Genomic DNA, 16,268 nt, shown 5'->3' on the forward strand with positions numbered 1-16,268 from the left:
ATATACCCTCCTTGTAGTTAAGTGTTGATCAATACAGCAATACCGTCTCTATGTAGAGATGGCTGTTGAGGGTTAATGTGCCCTCCTTGTTGTTAGGTTTTGATCAATACAGTGCTACGGTCTCTTCGTAAAGACGGCTGTTTGGGGGTTTGTATGGGCAGATGGTCTGCGTGACCCGCGTCCTCAATATGTCCTCGGTATATCTAGTACTTGCATATCACTAAGGACCTGATAACCTACCAAGCGTATGGTAAATGAACCCCAGTTTCTTACATCTGATGCAGAACGGCAGACTTCAGACATGGAGGATTCTTTGGAGTAAACTAAAAGACAAAAAGAGTGTCGCCGAGAGACGCAGAACGGGATGCATCTCATTATAATCTGTGCACCATTAACTCCTCCCCAACTCCTCCTGCTGACGCTCCCCAAGGTGCAAACTAGGACAGACAGGGGCAACATTGGAGCAAAGTACTTTGATACATAGGGGCAGGGTAAATATTCCCTGGTTTCGTTCCAATTGCCTTGATACATAGACACATAAGTGCCTGCAAGGCACTCCTTCCATTCCCCACCCAGGGGGAAGGTCAGATTTTCTCTCTCCCCTAAACCATACCGCGCTTTTGCTCTTCTCCTCCCTTGCATCCCCTCTCTCTCATTCTTTCTAATGAACCGTCTCATTCTCACTCTTTCTGCCTCCATCTCGTCCTTTCTTTTCTCTCATCCTCTTTTTGTTTAACTTCCTTCATGTCCTAAATAAAAACATTCAAGGTAAATTCCCATCCACACTCACTCTCCCCTGTGCACTCTATCACCTGAACGGTAACTCATGTATTCAATTAAATGTGTGTGTGTCTATATATATATATATATATATATATATATATATATATATATATATATATATATATATATATATATATATATATATATATATTGTCTATATATATATATATATATATATATATATATATATATATAGACACACACATATAGATATTATATATATATATATATATATATATATATATATATATATATCAAATGGAAATATTACTGTATGTCTCATTTGCATGTCTAAGACAGGTCTGCAACCCCACCTTTCACCATTATCACCCAGCACACAGCACTTCCACTGCAGCAAGGGATTCTGGGAAATTACATGCAAATGAGCACACAGTGCCGCCTTTTGCTTCAAAACCATTAACATGGTTCCCTATAGGCATAAGCTTGCTGCATGGTCACAGCTTTTGAGCACAGTCAGGGGTTAAGATGCATAACCAGTAAACCCACCCACAGACGGCCATTTCGACCTTAATGGGTCTCATCAGTGTGGGGTTGGTTATACTAGCAATGCAATAATGAAGCAAGGATAGGTTTAACCATACTTAGTTAAGTTATGGTGGGTAAAAAAAGCATACAGTAACATTTCCATTTGCTATATGCTTTGCTGTGTAGGGTTTTTGTCACTTTTTTTACCCACCATAACTTAACTAAGTGTGTGTATAAATATATATCTGTACCGTGTTAGCCGAGCTTAATAATCAAAAACAAATAGTCGATACAGTTCTGTGGCTAACGAAATGCTTTTATTTGTGCGAGCTTTCGATATACACGGATCTCTTCTTCGGGCGATGTTACAATTGATTAAGCCAAAAAACTCTCTTAGAAACAAAGCAACTGGAATGTTATCTGTGGGTGAAGCCTCCCCCCCTGTGCAGTATGCAATTTATGACTTAAGGTGTTAAATGGTCCCTGAATATTTGTGATGTAAGAAAATGTATGTGTGTGTGTGCGAAGATCTTGATTAATAAAGCGCCCACAGTGTATGTAGTGCTTTACAAAAGGCGTGTGTGAATGGGGAGTGTATAACAATGGTGAGGGTAGGTGTTGGAAAGTAAGAGGGTGTTGCATTTCTGTTCATGTGTGTGGCTACTATGTAGTCTCTGTCGGTATATAATTACATAGTACATATGTGTGTGTATGAAACAGGTGTTTGTGCATTCATTAGCGTGGTATAAATAGACGTGGTCTTGTGTTCTCGTCAGGGTAGTGGCTCATGAAGCTGCAGTCTCGGTTTAGGCCAGCGGTGAGTGTCCCGAACAGTCTCATAAATTTGTATTCGTGCAACCATCTCTCTTTCGGTGTTCTAAGATTACCTTTGAGTCAGAGAAATGTTCGCCGACAAGGCTGTCTCTTGTTCTGCGTGTGATGCTGTGGTGATGTAGATTCATTCTCTTGTTTATCCCCTGTCCCCTCTTACCTATGTATGTGTGTATGTCTTTATTTATATAGCGCCATAAATGTACATAGCGCATCACAGTAGTAATAAATATCATATAATTAGCAAATAATATAAATAACAGATCATGTATGTACTGTAGTAGCAGCCCCCTGGGCATTTCATGCGCATAATAAGGTACACAACATTGCTGGAGGAACAGGTGAACCTTCTTGTGATTTTGTGCTCGAGATTCAGTTGCATTGCTGAATACTTTACTCCTCACCATAATATTCTTGAGATTGAGGTTGTCTATATGATAATAAGGGTGCTTCAGGGAAGACCTGTTGCAGTCTTGTATCTTCCTGGAGATTGGGTTGTAGTTCCCTGGCGATCTTGCGTAGGCTTCTACGTTTTGGGTTATATGTGACCACCAAAGGTACCCTCTTTCTGTCTGTATTCAAGGAGATCACTTCTTGGTATTCTGGTGACTTTGTGGATTTGCTGGTCTACAATTCTGTGGTTGTATCTACGGTTTATGAAATCCGATCTCAAGGCTGTAATCCGCTGGCCTCACACAAATAAAAAGAAAGAATTGAGTGTATACATACTTACCGTATTGGCCTGAATATAGTGCTATATTTTTTTCCTAAAAATGTCCTTCTGAAAAACTGTCCTCGTATTATACAGTATGTGCAGCCTAACACCTTTTATTTTTCTTGTAGAACACCTTCAAAACATTAGGGTCGTATTATGTGTGAGGCCGTGCTATGTTCGGGCCAATACGGTGTATTTGAACAGCTTATATACGGCTGTAGAATATGTAGAACTGTACACAGAATTTTTAATGGAAAAAGTAACCCCTGACCCTTAGAGCTTACAATCTAAATTTGGAGCTGGGGGACTTCACACGAGGAGCTAACACTGAGCGCAGAAGGCGATGCTGCCCAGTTACAGGGCTGAGTGCTTTCAGTTTCTCTCGTCTGCAGCCCATGTGTCCCGATGTAAGCCGGACCTGTGTGGAGTGAGGGGGAGGTGGGCAGAGGGCAGGATGCTGTTTATTTGACTGTCTGTCTGAGCCCCCATTTGCTTTATATCCCATGGGGCCGCGGAATAAGGACGTATTGTTACAGGGACTCTGAAATAAACCTCATTATAAACATACAGCAGCTACCGTCTGGCACACATATGAAACAGTCTCTATGTGCTACTCTGCTATAGTGTTAACAATCGGTCTTCTTTTAACCCCTTCAACACTTACGGGATTGATATTTACAGTGCTTGGAAATATTTGTCTATATTCATTGAGGCTCCAATCTCACAGCTCAGAAATGATATTTCCTTTGGAAATAGTTCAATGTTCTGCTGGATGTGTTGGTTCTGAAGAAGTGTAAACTGGCTGCAGGATGTAATACTTTTTAATGAACCCACATGGGAGTCCTTCATAGATGAAATTATAGTGTACAGTACATATTAGTGCTCATAAAGAACAGACCTGCAAGGTTTGGAAAGCTCTAAATGTGAAGAAGAGGCCTGTGGGGTTTGGAAAGCTTTACACGTGAAGAAGAGACCTGTGAGGTTTGGAAAGCTCTACACGTGAAGAAGAGACCTGTGGGGTTTGGAAAGCTTTAAACGTGAAGAAGAGACCTGTGAGGTTTGGAAAGCTCTACACGTGAAGAAGAGACCTGTGGGGTTTGGAAAGCTTTACACGTGAAGAAGAGACCTGTGAGGTTTGGAAAGCTCTACACGTGAAGAAGAGACCTGTGGGGTTTGGAAAGCTTTACACGTGAAGAAGAGACCTGTGAGGTTTGGAAAGCTCTACACGTGAAGAAGAGACCTGTGGGGTTTGGAAAGCTTTACACGTGAAGAAGAGACCTGTGAGGTTTGGAAAGCTCTACACGTGAAGAAGAGACCTGTGAGGTTTGGAAAGTTTTGTACACAATTATTACTTCTCCTTTTGATATTGCACATACCCCTTTTCCATTCTAATCACACACTTCACTGTCAGTATTTAACGTTTGAGATACAGTATTAGAATATAAAATAAATGCCATGGTGCTATATATTGTATGAGATTTGGCAGTGCGGTTTCCTTCAGTATTTTAAGATGACTCATTCTATTCATCCGAACCTACATGTTAAACAGTCTGACCTCTTTTGTTGTATTGCTATTAGCTATTTCCTAAATGTATTGCTAAGTGAGACTGTGAATTCAATAATTACAAGGCCAGCGTTCAGTACTGTGTAATAGTCTATAGTGACTTTCTCAGATGGAATATAAATATTTGGTTTATCAGTAACAAACTACAAAATAAACTTGTATTTCCACTATTGTATTGCAAGCTTTTTACGGTGTGATGTCATAAAACGTCTTCCACAAATATAGATTGTAAGCTCCTTGGGGCAGGGAACTCCTTCCTACTGTCTCAGTTTGTCTCGACATATATGTGCTTTTTAGTCTATAGCCCCTCCTCACCCGGCTCTTAAGGGTGTATATCGAGGTGATGTATTTAAACAGTGGTGCTCAGTCTCTCACATTTCCTTCCCTGGGTGCTGGACTCATGCAGGCCGGGCGTGTAAAGAGGTGGTAACGAAGTGGACCAGGAACTTTATTAGTGCAATATGTTTGGTTTATTTCCAATAGATAACAGGATTCCTCATACTTAACACAGTTCTGAAACTCACATCATCTGTATCCAATAACTTAATCTCTAGGTACCTTACGCGTATCCCTAGAGAGGTACAGTGGCTTGTTTCTAAGTATAGAGTGTCTCTGACCTTTCCCTTCTCTGTATAGCACCCAGAAAAACCTCTCTGTCGGTTTCCGGCCCATATCCAAATCCTCAGGGTCCCGGCACTGTACCCTGGTCCACCCTCTTTGGGCTTTCTGGTATTGAGTCAGCTGCGAACCGGCCTCTGCTGCCAATCCTCTATGCTTTCAGTTTTCTATCTGCGAGGCCTCTATAGGGCATAGGGCTCCTCAGTTAGAAAGTAGTCTTATTGGTGCCACGTGAGTGGGTTCGTTTCCCTAGCTGTAACATAAAAAATAGGGACAGATCAAATATAAGATACCTAATTTACACATAAATGCCCAGTTACCCTGTGCCGGGTGACAGAAATAGGGCGTCACTCTGCATGAGCCCGCACAGGTAACCTGTTAAGGTAATAGTAATCCCAAAGGGTAGTCATATAATGCTATTGTCCGCCCTCCCGCTTTGCACTGCGCTGTGGAAAATGTTGGCCACATACAAATAAAAGATGATGATAATAATAACAAATATTGGAGAAAATACTTTTTTAGTTTTGTAAATCTCAGAATCAGGGATCACATGCTTCATTGTGAAACAATCTAAAACTCAACCGTTTTGGCCAATTTTCACAATTGTTTGCCAGAACAAATATTATAATTTTTTGCAAATAGCAGGGTTTAAGTAGCTCTCTGGAAATTATATTTGTATTTGACACGATGAATGTATTGCTCTTCACTTATTTGTATACTGTATGTCTATGTAGAGAAATAAAGAGACATACGGTACAGAGATGATAGGGAAGGGATAGTCATGGATGGATACGCAGATATAAAGAAAGTCTGATGCACATGTACATTAACTGATCGATTGTTTCAAATATTACATAGATACTCCGATACAAAGATAGGCCACATTACATTGTATGTACATACAGTACTCCTTGAGAAAGGGCTTTAGAGTCCGAAACGCGTGGGAGGTTTTTCCTGTCCTGTCATGTTTGTTTTTTTGTTTTTTATGTAGTCCAATAAACGATTTTAAATTTTCCACTTACCTGGTGAGCTGATGGTGCTTTCTTTTTGGACTTGGCTGTCTGGAACAAATCCTTCTTCTGCTCATACATTATATTGTACATTGTATTGCATCGTTAGACAGACAGAGGCAATATACAGCTGGATGAAAATAGATGGATAGATACATAGATGGATCTTGTTAACTGGTAATAAGAAATCTTGCTGACATTTTTCCTTTCTCCTCGCAGCGGAATCCCAAGGCAACAACGGATTCCTGTTCCCATTCAACGCCACACGGGTGAGGGAGAGCGTGGGTAGCGAGTCTCTGCTACACCATGCTGAGCTGCGCATGTTCAGGCAACAGGCATTCATACAAGATCAGAACATGGAGCAGAGGGTGGAGCTCTACAGGGTGAGATGGTGGTTATCGTGGGATCATACAAGCACAGCGACTACAATGCGCAAAGTATCCATACATCCTTCCAACCCTCTCTAATTTACCATGCCTGAACTTCCAGGCACCATGATAATGAACGTGCAGCATTACATAATGATACAAAGTATCTCTGCGCTCTACATCTAAAAAAGGAACACAATAATACATATCTCTGCCCCAATGAGAAGTAATGTACTGACCAATGAAGAAATGAATTTGTATACACTTTCAGTCAACATGCTACATTGTCTAATGGTAATTAGCATCTCGTTACACTACTAGTCATCTTCATAAAAATAAACCTGCTGCAAATCTCTACCCACTATCCCAGCCCACCGCAAATGAATATGCCAACTCTAAGGTATATATTTGGGGGGAGGGGGGATTGTTGCATTAAAGAGGCAATCCAAGACATTTTTTATCATCATTTAAAAAAAAAAAAAACATTATTAAAGCAGAGGGTCTTCGGACCTGGACCCCATTAATTTAAACTTCAGAGACCCCCTGCTTCCGGAGGTATTTTCCTCCAAAGAGGGTGCCGGTATCCACTCCAAGGTTCACTATGCGGCTGCGTTTCAAACCTCCCGTGTCCTGCAGGCCAATAGGAAGCTGGGACGTAATCCCGTGCAGCTTCTTTTTGGCCCATGTGACGAGGAAGCTGAAAACTGCAGGAGATACCAGCACCCCCATCTGAGGTCATTATCTCCGGAAGCTTCCAACCTGAATTAACAAATGAGCTTGAATTGCTCCTTTAATGGAGCAATGTGAGACTGCATTATAGATGGGATTCTAGCTGCCCTGACCGCCTGCCTCTCTCCTCTGCAGTGTACCGGGAACACTTCTTTCAGATACCTGGACACGAAGTTTGTGCACCCGGGAAAACCCAGTGAGTGGTTGTCATTTGATGTGACGGAGTCTGTGAAAGGCTGGTTGAGCCAGAAAGGTGAGAGAATGAGGGGTTGTGGGCAGGGTCGGGGTGACAAATGTACCACTAGGTGATTGGTGTATTGATGCCCAGAGCCTGGAATGTGTAGGACAATGATTATGCAAACAATTGCAGGGCTCCAGAGCTTGGAGTATAAATATGCAGAGTGTAGTGTGTGTAGGAGTAAGGTATACCCCGGTTTAAGGACACTCACTTTAAGTACACTCGCGAGTAAGGACATATCGCCCAATAGGCACACGGCAGCTCACGCATGCGCCTGTCAGCACGTCTTGAACAGCAATACCTGCTCCCCACCTGTACCGAAGCTGTGCGCAAGCGGGGAGACTATAGAGCCTGTTACACATGCGTTATTTACATCAGTTATGCACGTATATGATGATTTCAGTACAGTACATGCATCGATAAGTGGGGAAAAGGTAGTGCTTCACTTTAAGTACATTTTCGCTTTACATACATGCTCTGGACCCATTGCGTACGTTAATGCGGAGTATGCCTGTATGCAGTACGTAGCATATGCAGTAGTATTAATACACAGAGCCCAGTATGTGTAGTGGAGTATTAATACGCAGAGCCCAGAATGTGTAGAAGTATTAATATGTGGAGCCTGGCATGTGTGATAGTATTAATATGTAGAGCCTGGTGTGTGCCAAGAGTATTAATATACAGAGGCTGATGTGTGTAGGAGTAATAATATGCAGTCCCTGGTGGGTCAAAGAGTAATAATAGAGAGAGCCTGGTATGTGTAGGGTAATAAGTATGCAGAGCCTGGCATGTGTAGGAGTATTAATACGCAGAGCCTGATGTGTGTTCAGGAGTATTAATACTCAGAGCCTTGCATGTGTAGGAGTATCATTTTGCACAGACTGGTACCTCTAGGACTATACAGAGCCCCAACAGGTAGACAACTCAGGAAACTGGCACAAAGAGGCAGACCCTACTACCTCTAGAACTGGGCATCTTGAAAGAAATCCTAGCACTGATAGGGCTAGAGGTTTGGTGACAAGTATAGAACATGCCAACACTTGGGCAAGTTAGTTTAAGGGGCTGCAATTGTCATAGAGTCAAGCACCTCTAGGGCTAGACAGTTAGTGCATAACTGCAAGCATAGAGTCCGGTACCTCTAGGGTTGCACAGGTGTGCATAATCTGGTGCCTCTAGGGCAAGATAGCTCAAGGGGCAGGTGCAGGCATACAGAGCCTGACACCGCTTGGGAAGTGAAGGAGTGAGTAGAGGAATACTGACTGTCACACCTCTAGAACAGTATGAGTACATTAACCACTGCTTGTCATTCCCACAGATGGGAATGAGATGTTTAAGATGAGTTTGGCCTGCAGCTGTACAGAGAATCGTGAGGAATCCAAACTTATGATAGAAGGTAAGAGAATAGCCAACTACTCTTCTGTACGTCACATTGTGCCACCCAATGCCTCTGCAACACTACCCACATAATATATATTTATCTTCAATAGTCTTCGTCACCATATCACAGTTACATTTTCTTACTGTCACGGGAGACCCGGTTTATCAACAGCTTTTATACCGGGATCATTGGTTGAGCAAAGCAAGGAGGTAAAATAAATTGTCATTTATTTCAGGAAAATACATACACACAATGTAACACAATTTACACAGTTAACACACTTACTGGGAACGGGGCTAACGAATAAAATCTTCTTTTGAACGAAATTGTCAAAAATGACCTGTGTAGGAGCCCTTTCCAATGACCGGGAGGTACTCATATAAGTCTTGGGACGCAAATCGGCGCAATCCCAGCCGCGACCGCTACGTTCTCAAAAAGCGGGACTTAGAAACTTTTCTGACTCAAAATCTCTGAAGCCGGCTCGCGTCTATTCAGCACAGAGCATCTTTGAATTTGCCGCTGATGGTTTGGTGCTTGGAATCTGCCATCCTGATTGGCTGCAAGGTTTCTTATATGTTTTAGTGTCCTATTCAGAAACCACTACAACCAATCAGCGCGTGGGAATTCTCCTGTCAGCCAATCACCAATTTGCCGGTGTTCTAAAGCCAGATGGGCACCTTTTCTCAGTCTGCTAAAGGGCATACGCCAACCTGGCACCTCTGCCTCTCAGCATATTGAGCCCACCCGCTGTCCTGGCTCCACAGAGTCTGGATTTAGGCAAATGGTGGCCAGATGGCCCTGTGTTAGCCCAGGACTGAGGTACTCAAGTATAACTGCAGTACAACGCCTGTTCCAACACCTTGGCATCCCTGCGGCTTTCAAGTCCGGACTCCGCACAGACCCATAGGCACCAAGCTTGGTAGCCATCTGTTCCCTTGGAATCCAGGCCTCGGAAATGCCACAGTTCATTGATGGGTTATCAGTACAGATATGTATTAAACATAGCTCTTTAATAAAATATACTGTTCCCTGTATCTTGTGTGTTGAAAAGGTGTAAGTCCCCGTTCTGGTGTCAGGGATGGAATAAGGGGGTACACTGCTTACACTTACTGGCCTCATCCCTGCCACACTCTAGAAATTATTAAAAACTTTTACACACATAAACCACTCACAGCTTCATCATATAGCTGGTGCATCCCCTGAAACCCTATACTAGGTTCCGGGTACCTGGGCATGTACCCGGGCATCCCCCCTTATAATAGGGACCCCCTGTATGTTCCAGGTATACATTAACCCCTTCATGCCCCATTTACCCTGTCTTGATCATGCTGCACAGGAATCCTGCCGGTGAGTCGCAAGAACGTTTTCAGGGTAGGCGTTGGAAGGAGTTTGCCCGGAGCAAAAGCTTTGATACAGTATATCCGAGAATCTCACTTGATTCCCGGAGACATCGTTGGGGTATCCTGGAACTTTGGAACCCCGCTACATAGCCAGATTCTTTAATGTCGCATAATGTGCACACAGTCACAGTAATGCATCTCCAACATCTAGGTCCAAGAGCTGACACACTAGAACCTCAACACACAGGGCAGGGGTAATGAATTGGGCTTAACCTTAATTAGTGAGCCTGGTTACCCCTTCACCATCACACTTACAACTTTAGTTTTATATATATATATATATATATATATATATATATATATATATATATATATATATATATACGTATATATATATATATATATATAGACTATCGAAGATAAAAGCTAAAAGACGACGTAGCAGCGACTTATGATTGGGAAGAAGCAAATTATTGCACTCAAACGAGACGGCTCAACAATAAAAGACTGTGAACATTTCATAGAGACCTGACGGGCAATAAAATCCATGAAGAATGGGAAGGGTGCTGGGGAAGCTGAATGGGACATTTGGTTTTGGCCTAATGTCCATCACCACTACAAATCCCCACTGGACAGGTCGCCGCTCATACCCTGACGTCATCATTAAATCTCAATGCGGCTGCCATCTAATTTCCCATGTGGCCGCCATCTTTAAAGAGTCCCACCCGCCCTGGTCAATGTCCCTACTGCCGCCGCTCCGACGCATCATCTTTAAATCTCCCATGTGGGACATTTAAAGATGGTGCTACGGAGCGTCTGCCACAGGACATGGATGAGAGTGCGCAGTGACAATGGCCATGTGTGACATTAGATGGGTCAAAGCATGCGCAAAAGCACGTGCGGTGAAATGTCAAGCGTCGAGGTGGACAGCCGGCAGCGCTTTGGTCGCGGCCAAACGGTCTAGACAACACAGGAAGATGGATGTACAACGGAATTACAACTGAAATCTTGAAAGAATATGGGGAAGTAGAGAAAATCATAGCAAACCTCTTTACACACTACTTGAAGAACAGTACAATTCCAGAACAATGCAGAAATGCCTTAGTTATCCTGATCCACAAGAAAGGAGACAATAAAGACCTCAAGAACTAGAGACCAATCAGTCTACTGTACTTCTAATCACTTACACAAATGTACTAAGATACTAATCAACTGCAATAGACTCTGGACTTCACCCAGCCTAGAGAACAAGTGGGATTTCACAGTGGATATAACACAATGTACCACATCTAAGTTGTACAAGAAGTGATTTTTTTGAAGTAATTAATACAATCTACTACTCATCTTAAAAATTCATAGATTACAAAAGCCTTGGATTATGTCTACACCTCAGCGGTTTCAAAATGCATTAAGAAGACACAGTGTTAAAACAGCGTACATTGATATTATAAGGGACATTTACGAGAATGCCACCTCAACCATTATATTACATGAAGATACAAGCAAGATAGAGATCAGAAAGGGCGCGTGACAGGGAGACACCGTGTCACCAAAGCTTTGCACAGCAGAATTGGAAGAATTGTTCAAGACATTGAATTGGCAGGGGAAAAAAAGAATCAAAAATCAACGGTGAATACTTACCTCCAGCAAGAAATTGGAGGACTCGCTGCAGCAGAAGGTGGGCCTCCATATTATACTCCGCAAGACCAAAGTGATGTTCAACAAAGGTGTCAACTCTGCAAAGATGGAAATAAGTGGAATAGAACTACAAGAAGTTGAAGACTGTGTTTACCTTTTGAATGAAAGCAATAGGAGAATGAATAAGGGACGGAGTGCGTTTCGCAGAAACACCATCTTTCAATGGAACCTTCCACTGTGCCTCAAGAAGAACGTTTTGGAACAGTGTATTCTGCTTGGGCATGGATGTGAAACTTCAATCGTCCATGCAAAAATCATTCAGGAGCTTCAAACTACGCAAAAAAGTACGGAGAGATGTATGCTGGGCATTACCCAAAGAGACAGGAAAAAGAAAGTCTGCATATATAAGTAGATATATAGATATGCACAGAGTGAGTGAGGGTTGATGGGTGTACACACACACACACACATATCATACAACAAACACACACAGACAGACACACTACATAATGGCGTTTTTGTAGAAAAAAAATTGTTGGAACTCTAAGAAAGAAAAATACATTTCTATTTAAACTACCAGACATTTAAAAAGTTATGATGGATAAAAACAGTCACAAAAACCCTCCCTCGTACAGTAAATAACAATATCACTTGTGGGTACATTTGCATTTCTCAGACAGGTCTGCAACCCAGTCTTTAGCTTTTATCTCTTAGCATACAGTGCTTCCACTGCAGCCAGGGATCTTGGGTAATGACATGCAAATGGGCACAGTGTGTCACTCTTTACTTCTTAATCATTTTAACATGGACACCTATCATTTTTTTTTACCCACCGTAACTTTTTTAATGTCTGGTTATACCCACTTACCAGCTTCACGCCACACACTGACACAAAAGGTCAAAACAGCTGTCTGTCAGTATGGTTACTGGCTGTGCACTTTCTAACCTAGGTGGTACTGAAAAGCTGTGTAATACAGCAGGCATAAGCTTATAGGGGCCCATGTTAAAATGGATAAGAAAAAGGTGACGCTGTGTGCTCATTTACATGTTCCTACCCAGAATCCCTGGCTGCAGTGGAAGCTTGGTATGCAAAGAGATAATGGTTGCTGGGTTGCAGACCTGTCTGAGACGTGAATGTGCTCACCAGTGATATTTTTATTTACTATATATAAACTACAAATACCTAATACACTGACACACAGGGGGGGGGGGGGGGATTTATCAATGTAAAGAAAGGGAGTATAGATGTTTATTTTGACGCATTGCTCCATTTTCTATTTCCTCTTGCGTCAACTGTAAGAAACGGTTTCCTTCATTTGATGCAACTTGCGAGCCCTGTAAGTTTACGCCACCTCAGAATCGGCGGACTGGTTTATGCAAAACCCAGACAGAAAAGTGACACAATGAGGGCAGATTTGAGACATCTGGGTCATTACCCAGAATTCCTGGCTGCTGTGGAAGCACAGTATGCGAAGAGATAATGGGGGAAAGCCGGGTTGCAGACCTGTCTGAGACGTGTATGTGTTCACAAGTGGTATTTCTATGTGCTGTACATATACCTTGGATACATATATATATATATATATATAATATTACTACAGGATTTGGGTACAAACGGGGGGATATGAAGGACCTCATCCTCAGGACACCCAATCTACCCTACCTCCTCATCACATCCACCCCTGCAGAGCGTGCAGAGAATGCGCACAGCTCACGACGGAAGAGAGCCGTGGATAAGGAATACTGCTTTGCGTGAGTATCAAGAGCAATACATGTATGAGTATCTGTGGGTCCACTATATATATATATATATATATATGTATATATATATATATGTGTTCGAAAAGGGTGCTTTGCAGCTGTTGAAGGTCCCATCCGACGGCGCTCGGACTCTCGATCACATCCTGACTGTAGCCCACGGCTCCTGCTGCCACATGCACACTCTGCAATGCTTGACTGAACCTGATAGCACTCAGGTCCGCGCAGATCTGCTCTCAACATGTGTATATGTGTATATATATACATACAGACACATACATATATATTTATATATATATATCTGCATATATACCGTCAGGATGTGATCGAGAGTGTCCGAGTGCCGTCAGAGGGGATCTTCAATGGCTGCAAAACAAAGCGCCCTTTTCTAAGTACAGACCTGCCAGAGTTAGTACACAGCGAGCTCCCACGGTGTGCCGGCACCATCACAAAGCTAATATACCCAGGATTGGGTGGCTAACACACCACTGACACTGATTCACACTCGCGCAGCGCTATTGGGGATTGTGTTACAATTGTATGCTGTGTGCACTGATTCTCGGCTGAGGATCACAGGTTGCCCAAATTATTAGGGGTACAGTAAACCTGTTGTATCACCCGTGTCTGTATCTTTCCCGGAGTCTGCCCGTAGGCCAGGTGTGGCTCACTAAGTTATCAATAGGGACTCAGACCCACACCTCCAGCAATAGTCATAAGTCTGAGAGCTAAAACTGGAGGGGTTACGTGTGTGTGTGTGTGTGTATACTTATATCTTGTTATTATCGAAAGCAATTTGTTTGCTCAAATACCACTGCTTTTTATAAAGCATTTAAACCACAACACTTTAGCGTTGAAGTGCAAACATCAGCATAACCACAAACTCATAGCCAGTGAGGGAATGCATTGCACTTCTGACACCCTCTAGCACTGCAGGTCAGAGAGAATTGATATGAGTCTCTGTTGCAGGTCAGAGGAGAAAAACTGCTGTATACGGCCTCTGTATATCAACTTCCGCAAGGACCTGGGCTGGAAGTGGATTCATGAACCTAAAGGGTACAATGCAAACTTCTGCATGGGACCCTGCCCTTACATCTGGAGTATGGACACTCAGTACAGCAAGGTAAGTAGTCACCTCCCAGTGACACAGATACTGTAGGTGGGAGACATGACAAGTGGAGTCTGTGACCACCCCACTGAAGGGTGACACAGGCAAGAATGACCCATGGCTCATGGAATATGCCCAAATGCAGGGTCGACACAGCCAGACATCACAACCCATGGAATCTATCCCTTCTACCACAGGGTGACACAGTAACACAGACAGACAAATCTATGACCTATGACGTCTGTCCCTCAAACTACCGTACATGGTGAATGACACAGCAACAAAAACGGTCCCATGACCCATAGAGTCTATGTCACTGTGTCACTATGTTGATATAGGGATATATGGAAGGAAACCATGACCCCTGGAACCTGTCCCTTTCAGGATGACGAAGACAAAAAGCATGTCCCACCAACCCTGTTTATTTCCATGTCCTGTGTATAACCCCAAATATATAAGAACAGACGTGTCTTAATGATTTTTAGCATCAGCGCTAAATAGACTTTATGGGAATTTTACTGATGAACATCAGCACTTACATTTCTTTACATTCTCCCTGGTTTTGGTAAACATACACATGTTAAACTCCCTCGGTTGCCAAAGGCGCCTGTATAACTGTGATAGACAAAGAATGCATGACATGGAAGGATGTGAACGAATAACAGAACAGTCAGGAGAGCAGAGAACCACAGTAGACATCTCTTACCAATCAGAGACATACCTTGATAATGAACATGCTATGAACACTATGCACTGTACAATGATGCCGAGTATCTCTATACACTGATAATGAACACACCACACTGTATAATGGACACGAAATATTGCTATACACTGATAGTGAACTTGCTGCACTTTATATTGCTACAGACTACAAACACACTTGCGTCTCCTATAAAGTGAGCATGCCTCAGTGTGTAACGATGATGCGTACCTCTGCACCCCATCTCTAGAGGTGCAAATGACTGCTCTGCTCTTCTCTCCGATGCAGGTGCTTGCCCTGTATAATAATCACAACCCCACAGCCTCTGCCTCTCCCTGCTGCGTACCTGACGTCCTGGAGCCTCTCACCATTATCCATTACGTTGGGCGCACTCCCATAGTTAAGCAGCTCTCAAACATGGTGGTGAAGTCCTGCCTGTGCAGCTGAGGCCTGATCCTCGGGGGTCAGAGATCAATGGAGAGACACGGTACAGACCCCACTGCCTCCCCACCCTACCACCGTGACCAATCTCCAACCCAGGAGCAACAGCACGGAGCGGAAGCACAACAAAACCCTGCTACACTATTACAGAGTCAACACAATCGGCTGATAAATGTACACATGGTTTCCCCAAAGGCTGGGGACAAAAGGTCAGCAAAGACAGCACCTAACCCTACAAGATACACATGGATACCCCCAAGACTGGGGGTCAAAGGTCAGAGACCGCACGCTCCCCCATAAGGCCAACATGGTTACCTCCAAGGCTGGGGGCCAACGTCAGCAGAGACAGCAGCCCCTCAATAATACACACATAGTTAACACCAAAGGCTAGAGGTCCAAGATCAACAACCTTCTTTAAGGCCATTCACTAATCCACAATGATTGTGATTGAAGGTCAATGGAGACAGCGAGATCTCAAATACTGACACCCTCAAAACATTATTGCTCAAATAGGCTTGGAGCATAAAAAGGTCAAGCATGGCACCTGTAATGCACCCACACTT

The 16,268-nt window shown here is 43.1% G+C and overlaps 1 protein-coding gene across 1 annotated transcript in view; it reads left to right on the forward strand.

Annotated features, from left to right (window-relative positions):
- Positions 1-15,828, forward strand: part of TGFB1 (transforming growth factor beta 1) — a 33,106-nt gene extending 17,278 nt beyond the window's left edge. Inside the window, exons 2-7 of the mRNA XM_075606898.1 lie at positions 6,227-6,390; positions 7,240-7,357; positions 8,658-8,735; positions 13,300-13,450; positions 14,423-14,576; positions 15,553-15,828. Of these exons, the coding sequence (XP_075463013.1) occupies positions 6,227-6,390; positions 7,240-7,357; positions 8,658-8,735; positions 13,300-13,450; positions 14,423-14,576; positions 15,553-15,711 (824 nt within the window). The 3' untranslated portion in view covers positions 15,712-15,828. The remainder of the gene's footprint in view (positions 1-6,226; positions 6,391-7,239; positions 7,358-8,657; positions 8,736-13,299; positions 13,451-14,422; positions 14,577-15,552) is intronic.
- Positions 15,829-16,268: the final 440 nt, after the last annotated feature.

The sequence above is a fragment of the Ascaphus truei genome, chromosome 7 (assembly GCF_040206685.1).
Source record: "Ascaphus truei isolate aAscTru1 chromosome 7, aAscTru1.hap1, whole genome shotgun sequence".
NCBI lineage: Eukaryota > Metazoa > Chordata > Amphibia > Anura > Ascaphidae > Ascaphus > Ascaphus truei.